Source organism: Aspergillus pseudotamarii, assembly GCF_009193445.1.
Source record: "Aspergillus pseudotamarii strain CBS 117625 unplaced genomic scaffold BDV38scaffold_66, whole genome shotgun sequence".
Classification (NCBI taxonomy): Eukaryota; Fungi; Ascomycota; class Eurotiomycetes; order Eurotiales; family Aspergillaceae; genus Aspergillus; species Aspergillus pseudotamarii.
This window is the reverse complement of record NW_022475080.1, coordinates 189,011-200,159: the sequence shown is the minus strand read 5'-3', so window position 1 is coordinate 200,159 and position 11,149 is coordinate 189,011. Positions and strand designations below refer to the sequence as shown.

General features: G+C 47.2%; 4 protein-coding genes across 4 annotated transcripts; 1 reads left to right on the top strand and 3 right to left on the bottom strand.

The window, feature by feature from the left end:
* Positions 1-4,805: 4,805 nt before the first annotated feature.
* Positions 4,806-6,254, bottom strand: BDV38DRAFT_185077 (aldo/keto reductase). Its single transcript, XM_032052155.1, has one exon. The coding sequence runs from the start codon at positions 6,114-6,116 to the stop codon at positions 4,962-4,964; it is 1,155 nt and encodes a 384-aa protein (XP_031909563.1). The 5' UTR covers positions 6,117-6,254; the 3' UTR covers positions 4,806-4,961.
* Positions 6,255-7,741: 1,487 nt separating this feature from the next.
* BDV38DRAFT_286823 (uncharacterized protein) lies at positions 7,742-8,214 on the bottom strand (the record flags this gene model as incomplete). Its single annotated transcript, XM_032060756.1, has 2 exons — positions 7,742-7,993; positions 8,041-8,214. The coding sequence occupies 2 exons, from the start codon at positions 8,212-8,214 to the stop codon at positions 7,742-7,744; spliced, it is 426 nt and encodes a 141-aa protein (XP_031909562.1).
* On the bottom strand, positions 8,070-9,054 carry BDV38DRAFT_258236 (uncharacterized protein). Its single transcript, XM_032055712.1, has one exon. It carries the CDS (start codon positions 8,919-8,921, stop codon positions 8,676-8,678), a length of 246 nt encoding a protein of 81 aa, XP_031909561.1. The 5' UTR covers positions 8,922-9,054; the 3' UTR covers positions 8,070-8,675.
* Positions 9,055-9,394: 340 nt separating this feature from the next.
* On the top strand, positions 9,395-11,082 carry BDV38DRAFT_258235 (PIG-L family deacetylase). The gene is made up of 2 exons (XM_032055711.1): positions 9,395-10,031; positions 10,086-11,082. Exons 1-2 carry the CDS (start codon positions 9,794-9,796, stop codon positions 10,763-10,765), a joined length of 918 nt encoding a protein of 305 aa, XP_031909560.1. The 5' UTR covers positions 9,395-9,793; the 3' UTR covers positions 10,766-11,082.
* Positions 11,083-11,149: the final 67 nt, after the last annotated feature.

Here is an 11,149-nt window from a genome sequence, read left to right as displayed (position 1 = left end):
TTTTAGTTGATTCTAGGAGGTTCCCACACCATGTTACAAGGTACCAATAATTCCCGGTCTGGCCACCCTAAAGCTCCGTCACTTCGATGGGGTCCAAGTGGGGCACGGCAGAAAAGCGTCACTGTGGATCTTACCATACGGTTACCGTACATTCCCATACGGCGGGCGGAGTACCCTCGGTGCAAAAATAGCAGAGGATTGAAGGGCCTTCGCTTGCTCATCGCGTAGAAATTTCCCTAGGAGGGTAATAAAAGTCGAATTAAACCAGTATTGCTATTGTCCACAAGGTAGTCCCTTATTGGCAGCTTGCGTGTTGAAATTACATCAGTCTTAGCCATATACCCTTATTCTAGAATAAGGTAGATTTAAGAATGTCCACTGGATATACTTGGTAGTAGTCTTGAATCCCCAGATTCTAAAAACAAAGATCACGCAATCTCATGAAGAATAGTTACGCAAGATCGGGGAGCAATGATCTGACTAGTTCGGTTACACTACTACTCTCATACATCCTTCTAAAAAAGTGAGCCGGAGCAAGACCCCGACAATAACAACAAAGACTGTGGGCATGTGAGGCCGACCGAGTATTTGTTCCGCGGAGTCTAGTCTACTCCGGTACCTACTCCGTAGGGTCGTATATCGCATGGAGTTGCAGCTTTTACATCTCCGCGCTCACATCATTTGACAACATACCGTAAAGGAATGACAAAGACTACACTAATGTACAAAAGGATATAAAGATATTCAACACATGACGCTGCAGGATGCATCGCTTGAAGCCCGTGCGCAGTGACTCACCTGAAGATTTGGCGATCTATAGTTGCCAATCCCCGGGACCGTCAAACCCTACCGGACTTGGATGTGATTCCCAGAGAGCATGCGCAATCGGCATCCCTACTACCTTTGCTATGTACACGCAGCGCTTTGACGGGTGGGGTTCGGCCGATAGAATTAAGAACTCCTGACTATTCTTGAAGGCGTACCGGATTAACAATGCCAAATTGTAGACAATGCTGTCATGTCCTGTAAGTAGAGTAGGACTCCAAGTCTCCTAACCAAGGGTCGACATGCTGACTCATGCTCTAGACAGACTAAAAGTTCATCATTACAAATGCTCATTGGCTTGTTCCATACTTAGAAGATTGTAGTAAGACACAGTGCCACGACGACAACCAAATATATCAAATTCTAGATCCATTGTCCAGCAACCAACAATTGAACAAGAGAGACAGGCTGAGACAAGATAATTTGGGGCCCAATGAACAAATCATCAGCCACCACACATACAACAAAAACAAACATACGACTGAAGTCAGCAGGCGGACCGGTTACCCGTTGCGCCTGATTTCCAGGGCGGCGCTATTTTGACCCTTTCTGGCAGGTCAGCTGCCGTCATCGAACCATCACGTGGCGTCATGAAAAGACTGGAAGGCCCGGCGTCCTCAGGCGGTCTGGCGTAAGTCTTGCTCATACAACCGGTGACCGGCACCGGTACGCGGATATACAGTACCATACGGCAAGCGGTTACGGCGCTAGTTGGAGATCCTTTGGAACTGTGATGCCGCTTTTCCGTTTTTTGCAAGATGGAGGGGCACAGTACCACCTGGAAGCTGACGCTAAAAACCATCGAACCGGAAGCACACCGTTCGGAAAAGGGACCGGTCAGAAGAAAAATTTTTTCTATACATCGAATTTTTTTTTATCCAGTTTAAATTAGGTAGGCTCATGCGGTTGCAACATGGTCGGACCCCACTACTAACGGGAGAAAAAGAAAAAGAAAATCTTTAATACTCACCTTCAAAGTTCGCACCCCTTTGCTTTCCACGGGTAAGAATACCAGTTTCCGGAGAATATCCTCAGGTCCCAGGAGGACCTTGGACTTCGTCCCGAGATTATTGATTTTTGTTTGATAGTGGTCAAAGCGTGGGTCTCCTTGTGATTGCCATATCTGGGCAAGCCTTAGCATGTTGTGCCCTACAGGATCGGCGGTAGAAGGCACAATTTCGGAAAATTCCAGGGCGCTCAGCTGCCCCTCGTTGGTCCAAATCTCTTTTTCATTTCCCCCCGCACTGCAGGAAATTGATCGTTTGCGGGGCATTCCATCATCGCCTGCTGGTGGTTTTCGCAATTCATCTTGGCTGGTGAATCATAAGATGAGAGATAATGGGGGATGAATTGTGATCAAAGACAGCGGTCTAAAGGAGAAGAAAGACGATATTTACGAAGATCAGTTGATGTGCAACACATCACAACGCTCGACATAGTTCTAGACGCAACCTTGCTGTCAGGGAGTGTGCCCTGTGCGTTGGTGGTCAACAGGGGAAAGGCACGTTTTCTGACGAATGGCCACCGCCTGCGCCATATTTATTACCTAACAGTTTCACCACCGCCACTGCCCATTGGAAGTCCTCCGCCGTGACTAAGGCACCTTATGCGCTTGGATTGATGATCAATCTGAAGATCTCAGACGACATCATGTCTTGTTTCGCCATGTCTGTTGGTCGGTCCCCCGATGTGAGAGTTTCGGCACGAGTATGCTGACGGATGGCCGACTGGATCATGCCACGAGAGACCGGATGCCCATACGGCAACTATCCCAAGCTCTCCGACAAACCCAGCTCTCCCCGTGCGCAGTGCCTTGAGGTTGATCAAAGTATATCCGGAGAAACTCTCTTCATATCATGGTTCGTTTCAACGGCCCTATTGGTTTCGGCAAGGACCTCTCCCCTTGCGGTACGGACATTGTCTATCCAATCATTCTGGATCCCTTGTGTGGCTCTTGGTTATAAGAACTAATTGTCGGTATAGACCATTACCCCCCTCCATCCATGAGCACTGACTCAAGCGGCGCGTAATTGTTGGTTTCGGGCAGGCTTGGCATACATCCACTTCCAACTGGATTTTGATTCTTGGTTTACATATGGGGATCTAATCTCCTATTGTCAGAATTTCACGCCAGTCCCGACCCAATACCCTGCGTACTCCATACGAGATTGAAAAGAACAATAAACATAAAATAAAAAAATAAATGATCACCTTCAGTCTGGACTTCTGGAAACAGCGTCAGATTGAGGGATTAATTTGCTCGACTTGAACACGTATTCACAATTGCGGTATTTACTGTGTACTAACTGCGGAGTACATCAGCTATATCAGATGCGGATGTAGAGTCCAGGGGCCATTGCATGGAGATCGCCGCTCGTCGTTTAAGGGTGACTAATTCGCGTTCCTTGCAAATAAATGACATAAAATTTCCGAGGGCGACACATGGTTGATCCATCGGCGCTTTCCGCTGGAAAGCGAAACCTTGTTTTGTCCGCCCTACTTCGTTTCCACGGACTATTCCCGGCCTTCTTCGACGGCTAGCGTAGGGCGCTCCGTTTCCATATTCCTGTGTCATTAGCGCCTCAGAGTTTTCTCTCCCCCTGATCAGATCGGGTTGGCATAGTGGCCGGACACGCCACGCTGATTGGTTGAACAATCTACCCTGAGTGCGCCTCTTGAAGAACCTTTCGGCTCCTGCCGATTGTTTGTTCGATTACCACCCCCTCGCCTGATTAGATACTATGAAGTCCGACCCTTGCGGCTTAGTTGGTGGAGTGTATGGGTGTGTGAGAAGTGAATTGGTATTGAAGTGACAGTTATGGAGTACGCACCGCCCTTCCAAGTCTCAGGGCTTTTCACGATTTTCCAATTGCGCCATCAGTTTACTGGATTTATTACCTAATATGACTAACAGGCGGTATGGCAACATACTATGTACGGAGTAGATATCTTAGGCTAAAAAGGTCTAATAACCTGATTCAATCTATCGGAGTCTCCTACCTTGGCAATTGTAATGTGCCACGCTTTGTCAGTACCCTATTAATTCAGGTGTCGACGATCAGCTTATCTTGTTATTGCCTCTGTCGGATTGCTGTCCCGACGTGAACCGCTAGCCGGATACCACTTCCGACATCGCACGATCCGGGATCTCATTTCCTGTTACACTTCATCTATGCTGTTCTAGATGTACTACTCTACATCTTGACATGACTCACCTACGGGATTCTCCTCCGACATCAGGTATCCATCGGGCCTCGAATTTAGTTTATGTGTTATAGATGTCAATTCACAATATACTCCTCTTTCTTATGTGTGTATATGGATGTATGTATGTACTAATGTACTATTGCCGCGTCATTAATGATGACGTTCTCCGCTGCGAACAATACAGGTATCTTAGTTTAGCGTACATATGTACATGCCATTGACTATGAATAACATAGCTCTGAGCGACACCCTCACAGAATCGATGCTGGCATAGCTTCGACGTATCAGGCTTGGACAACTATAGATCCATGCAAGCCAGGGTCTGTGTGCTCGGCCGAGTCAAATCAAATGCTCCATGTTGCCGAGGCTCTTCAATTGGCGTGGTGGCGGTTGCACATCGCCTATATCTGATCTAATGGTGGTTGGCTACAAACGCCGAAGCTTCATGCATGTCTAGTATACGGGAACCTTTTCCACATGGCAGTAATCGCCGCATGGTGATCCACCCGTGGATTCACACCGACTACGTACCAAACACAATTTCAAGTGTTCGCTTTGGCCTAACACTGTCCAAGTTCAGACCTAGCGCACGTGTTGATGTTGTAGAACTGGGTTGAGTAATTTATCTTGCTATAGCAATTTGACCGTCCAAATACCTGTCTATTAATTCATGTAGCTACTAGCGGGTCAGATAATTCCGCTTTCACTTGCTCTTGGCCATGATTTATTGCTACATTTACACGCACATCTAGATACATCTGATTAAGTAGTCGGGTCAAGAGTACACAAATCAGGTGACTTGGGTAAATATGAATCTTTTGAGATATATCGAGAACATATTTACATAATAAAGGTAGTCAGCCATTACAACTAGCCACTAGACATATCTAGATGGACACTATTATGCAAGATAGTCGAGCAGTCGACCGCTACTTTCTCTCAGCTGGCGCAATTGCCTCCGGATACCCTACCCAGTCAAAAGTTCCCAATGATTTGGTCAACCACATATCACCTGGGCCATAAGCGCCTCGAGGGGCGCCATCCCCAGCGACCCCTATCAGCGTCCCGCTGAGAAAAGTATGCGGGAACCCAGGGTCAAACGTATACGCCGACTCGATCTTCTCAATCTCCTCAGTTGTCAACGTCATCCCAACGGCCGGCATCACTCCTTTGATTTGCTCAACTTTCCTAGCACCGACGATGGGAAACACATAGGGCGTTTTCTGTAAAACATAAGCCAGGGCGACTTGCAGAAGCTCTACTCCTTTCGCATTAGCAACAGTTTCAAGTACGCGGGAAACCTTCTTATCGTGCTCAGACAGAGGGACGAAATTCCGACAGTCGGTCCTCTTCTCGCGTTCTTTGAATCCCTCTTCAGTTTGGAAGCGACCTTGGTTCAGCACCCCAAAGGGACACAAGCCCATTCCTTCATCGCGGCACATAGGTATGATGTCTCGCTCAAAATCACGCATCGCTGCATTCCACATCCCCTGATACACGGTGAACTGTCGCAGGCCGTGGTCACGAGCGTACTGGTTGGCTTTCGCGACCACCCAAGCGGGTGTATCAGAGATACCCAGGTATAAGACCTTCCCAGAGACAACAAGGTCATTTAGGCCGTGCATCAACTCCGGGATCGAAATAGTGTAGTCCCACCAGTGCACGTAGAACAAGTCGATATAGGTTGTCTGGAGTTTGCGTAGGGACGCTTCGATCGAGATACGCATTGACTTGGTTCCGTTCCCACCATAATTGGCTTGGATTTTGTCCTTGTGATGACCTTGCCAGCCGGTGGTGTATTTGGTTGCAATTACCATCTGGTCCCTGTTTTGCCTGGAGGCAAGCCATTCGCCTAGCCAGATCTCGGATTGCTCTTCTCGGTATGTGTTAGCGGTGTCGATGAAGTTCCCGCCCTGACTGACGAAATAGTCGAGGATCTCAAAGGCGGCATCCTTGCTGCATTCTCCGTAGCGCTCTTTTGCCGCCGTGCCGAAGGTCATGGCACCTAGGCATAGAGGGGAGACTCTGACAGACGCCGAGGGGGCGAGCTGTCGGTAGCGAGCAAGAAGTGGTTGGGAAGACATGGGGAGGTGATACTATGTTCTTCTTGGATATACGGTTGTGTAGGTCAAAATAACAAACTACTAATATATGTCTGATAATATATGGTCAAGCACAGGCACAGGCGGAGGCACAGTGATATCATGTACGAGGTCTTGAGGACATACGCCCGTTAACTCCGCCAGAAGACTGTCTATCCAAGGCTAGTAATTCAACGGGTAATTGTCTGACGATATTCGAACACTGGATTTCCATCTAGGAGTTTATTAGGTAGCGTCGGACATAACGGGATTAACAGAATTACGAGGTCCAATTCATCAGATCGTCATGGTTCTGATATAGAATTGGCTGACGAACTGCCGGACATAACGGGATTAACAGAGTCATGATATAATTGGATGCGAGGTCTAATCTATCAGACTGTCGTGGTTCCGATATAGCATGAGCTGTCAATCGCATAGGATATCTAGGTGGCCTGAAAAAACAGTACCAAATACGCAAAAAGGGACAAGAATCAATTGATTAGTATTCCAGTCTACTATTCAGTCAATGATAGACGTTTCCCTTCTTCCGCGCCCACGGATCCTTACCTAGTTAACAAGCTATCTCCCCTGTATAGTAAACCCTCCGTTACACGAATATACTTACAAGCCACTTCGCTTGGTGACTTTAGTAGGTCTGAAATACTGTATACTATGCTTCGTAATACTCTCTACCCAGCCCTCTAATATAAATCCTTATGATAATGTTAACATTTGAATAAACTATCTAGATTTCTCAATCGGTCTAGATTGCTTGAAGCTCGATCAGAGAGGCTCATGAGCCTCATATGAGCACTTAATCTGACATATCAGTACATCTTATGAGATACTAAGTACCTAGCGCTCATCGTTAGTCCAGCGGGTGGTTGTGGGGGCACCAGTCGGATAAACCATGTCATCATATTCTATCAATCTCCACGATACTCATTCGCTTTAACCAAACCTTACATCACGCAGCACCACATTCTCATACCCTTATTTTTTCCGTATTTCAGACTCGTATATCTTCCTGAAACTCTGCCTTCCCTAAGGACTTTTATAAAATGGCAGATGAAAATGCCGAAGATTCCATTGCCTGTGGCTGGACATCTAAAAACAAAGGCAATGTTGCTCTTCTAGCCATTTCAAGTTCATTTATGGCGCCCACAATCTAAACGTACGGTCTATCGGGCCTAGTCTGATTCTAAAAGAGCGCCGAGATGAGGGCACAAAGATCGAAATGAAGACTATCTGGTGTGAGTATGTCTCGGCTTCCTGGGGTCTCACGCAAGTGGATGCAGAGTGGAAAACGCTTTTACGGGAACGTTTTGATGGATATGGGGATGTGAAGGAATTTTGGACATATTTGTGCCATTTGAGACAGTACCTGGATTTAGATGACAAGGGTAGAGAAATTTTAGGTTCTTCAAATTGAGAGAAAAGTGTGCTAATAGACGCAGCCAGTCGTTGGTTCCAGGCTGCCGTATATATCAAGGAAATCAGTATAGAGATATCTGAACATTTGGCACTTTTCTACGAAGAGGAGATTAATGCAAGAGTAGCCGTCCTAGTCTGTGACTTTGTAAGGCGTTGCAAAGTCAGCCAATTTTTGCAATGCGAAGCCTAGGCTACTGGGCAACCGTCGGGGTCTTCTGCCCTTGTCGAAGCTTTTTGACAGTGTACGAGAATTTTGTCCCCAGCACTGGGTCAACGATAGGATCTTGCAGCACTACAGGAAAGTGTATTCTCGGAGATCCTGCCTGACCGAGCATATATGTGGAAATTTCAGTCAGCGACGGAAATTTGGAAAGGGCGCGTAGAACAGACGCCCACTCCCCTGAGTCGAGGTGGATAGCAGCGAACGACACATTGGCCAAGCTCTGTTTGAAGAGATTAGGAACCTGTTCAAGGCGTGACTCGAGCCTACCTGAGCGGTTTCCAAAGTCAATTCACGTAAGCTAAGGGTGGGTGGGGTGGGAAACAAGCGAGACATAAGAGTTGTCGAGTGGTCGCCATAATTAGCATCGATCCTCAGTTGTTGCAGGCGCATCGTATGTTGTATAAGCTGCGTCACGAAGTCAACCGTGTCTTCTGTGTCCATTGTGTATCTGACCGTGACGGCTTCCAGACTATAACATGCAGCAACGAACTTCGGCTCTTGGGGGAGGCCTCTGTCAACGCGAGATATGTCGATCAGGTTCCCTCCACCGCAAATTTGCGGTTTGAATAAGATATTAAAGTCTCGTAGTGGACGCTCTATTGCAGCGATAGTGCTAGGAAGGATTGTAATTGTATCACTGGGGGTCAAAATATTGGGTGGGTTGGGACGATATAGCGTGAAATGCTTGTACTGGCGAAAGGACTGACAATTCACCAGGCACAGTAGGGTATCCTGCCACCGTTGAATAGATTCTCATGGAGTAACAATAAGCCCAGAGGCGTGCCGTTCCCACTTGAGTTGTGATCCTAAGATATCATCACCCATGCTGTTGATACATAATGGGCAGACATATGGACATAGTTGCAAATTCTGCAGTAATGCGTCCATTTTCTGAAGGGAGGCTAGGGGCAGGTCTGGCTTAACAGTCTCATGCAAAATTGAGGCAAGGTATAGTCGTATAGGGATTCGCAGGCGAGTCGGAAAGAACACAAGGCTGGGCAGTCCAAGGAAGCGCCTATTTTTAGCAACAGCTCAAGTGGCAGGTTGCACAAACGGGCAGAAAAAAAGGACTCTCTGGGACTTCTCATCTTATGAACAAATGCGCGGAAGGTTCTTGAAGACCTACCGAGACCCAGTGATGGACTCATGATGTTGAGAGGAAGAGTGTCGACGCTTAAGACTACTGACTACTTAACTAAGACCTCGTTATCCATACTTACATACTTACAGGCAGTAGTCCACCGCCTGCAAGAACCAGAACTTCTCTCATGCTTGCTGGTTACTACCATCCAGCTTCGAATAATCTCTTCCCCCTCTCCCCCGCCCACCCAAAAAACCAGACCTCACTCTTAAACGAGTCACTACAGTAGTAACTTTTGAGTAAGGATTCTCGGATATAACTCTTAAGTTGCGGCACGAAGGCTTGATTATCTAGATAATCTTGAACAACCTAAACCAAGGATATATATACGTTTATCACGCCAAATTCTCTATCCTAAGTTTATAAGAAGTCCAGCTTGGTGTTGACATTCCAATGCTAAGCTCCCCGGAGTGGGACCTCGCATAACACCAAGAGGGTACGGAGGTACTCCGTAGTTTTCTATAACATTGTACTCCGTAGTAGATTTCAGTCTACTATCTTCGGTCACGTGGTGATAACACGGCTGTCACCCCAATTGGCTTTTGCAGACACATCTTCCCCTTTTATGCCTATATCCCACTGCATTATGTTGAATGGACACGATATAGCTCTCTCTCATCCTTGAAATGCCATGCTGCAATTGAATTTTTATTGACTGGCTTGAGATATCAGCATCTTAAATAAATGCATAACTGGACTGGAACATAAGGTGTGAGAGAGAATGTCGGTTGCGCCTCCACTACATTCATAGTCAACTCCGTTTTTGCTCCTTCGATCCATAATTCTTAAAATAACCTTGCCGTTCAGTCCCGTGGGCTCTATATTTCACTTTGCTAGTTTAAGACGTGGCCAACCAATTGAGTACTCAAAGTTCGTGCTATGTCTCCATCATCATTCATCACACTGGGCTTCGCTGTCACAGCCGTCTTCATCTTCTGGACATTATCCGCAACGTCTTCCTCACCATTTGCTCGTAATTTCCCTCGATTGTACAACAAGCGAATATGCCTGTTAATAGCCCACCCCGACGATGAGGCCATGTTCTTCGCACCGACGGTGCTAGCCTTAACCAAGCCAGAACTGGGAAACCATCTCAAGATCTTATGTCTCAGTAGCGGTACGTTGCATAGAACCACCTCACTCTATTCCAAGCACACTAACAACCCATCAGGAGACGCCGACGGGCTAGGCCACATCCGCAAAAAGGAGCTCCAAAAAAGCGCCGTGCATCTGGGCCTCCGCAACGAGTCTGATGTTCTCATCATAGACGACCCAACCCGCTTCCCCGACAGCATGAGCGCCACCTGGACAGAAAGCGACGTCTCAGACTTGCTTGCATCAGCCTTCGCCCCCGAAATGGGCGACACCCACTCCGGGTCCCGGAAACGAGGAGCAACGGGGGGCAAACCACCCGTCGCGACTATCGATGTGCTCCTTACCTTTGACAGACATGGTATAAGCAACCATCCCAACCACCGTTCTCTCTACTATGGCGCTGTCCACTTTCTTCGTACCCTGATGAAGGATAAATCCGGGTATACCTGTCCGGTCTCGCTGTACACGCTCACCACGACGAACATCTTGCGCAAATATATCGGCGTGCTTGATGCGCCGTTGAGTATGGCGCGTGGAGCTGTCGATGCTCTGTTTTCGGGCTTGAGGAGCTCATCTCGTGCCTCCAAGGATGATACACCTGCGAGGCTTCTGTTTGTTAGCTCTGTTGGTGAATGGATGACGGCGCAGTCGGCTATGGTCAAAGCTCATCAGAGTCAGATGGTGTGGTTTCGATACGGGTGGATTACTTTTGGTCGTTATATGGCGGTTAATGATTTGAAGCGTGAGAAGGTTTAGTCCGTCCAGGGAATGGCAGCGGTGGCTTATGATGGAGGATTTGGACAATGTACCACTCGAGTTAAGTTCAGCCCTGGCGCTAGGATGCGTCAGATTCACATATCTGGTGAGCCAAGTATGTATTCTTTATGTCTTCATGTAAACACAATGACACCCTGAAAGGCCATCTGTATATTAACTCCACAAAATAAACCAATCATCTTATCAGAGCGATGTGCCATCAGAACTGTGTGGCTCGCTGTATATAATCAAGAATAATCCTAGTGTAACTGATGATTGACATCAGACTACTTGGAAGATAATTTGCTGATGGGACAGAAGGGTTCATCAATGACAAACACCAAAGCTTAGTATATTGGCAAATGTCGATTTCTCTTTACGGTG

Coding starts and splice junctions, on each gene's coding strand:
- BDV38DRAFT_185077 (XM_032052155.1), bottom strand. CDS start 6,116: ATGTCTTCCCAACCACTTCTTGCTCGCTACCGACAGCTCGCCCCCTCG.
- BDV38DRAFT_258236 (XM_032055712.1), bottom strand. CDS start 8,921: ATGAGTCCATCACTGGGTCTCGGTAGGTCTTCAAGAACCTTCCGCGCA.
- BDV38DRAFT_258235 (XM_032055711.1), top strand. CDS start 9,794: ATGTCTCCATCATCATTCATCACACTGGGCTTCGCTGTCACAGCCGTC. Junction 10,032..10,085: donor GATCTTATGTCTCAGTAGCG/GTACGTTGCATA, acceptor ACAACCCATCAG/GAGACGCCGACGGGCTAGGC.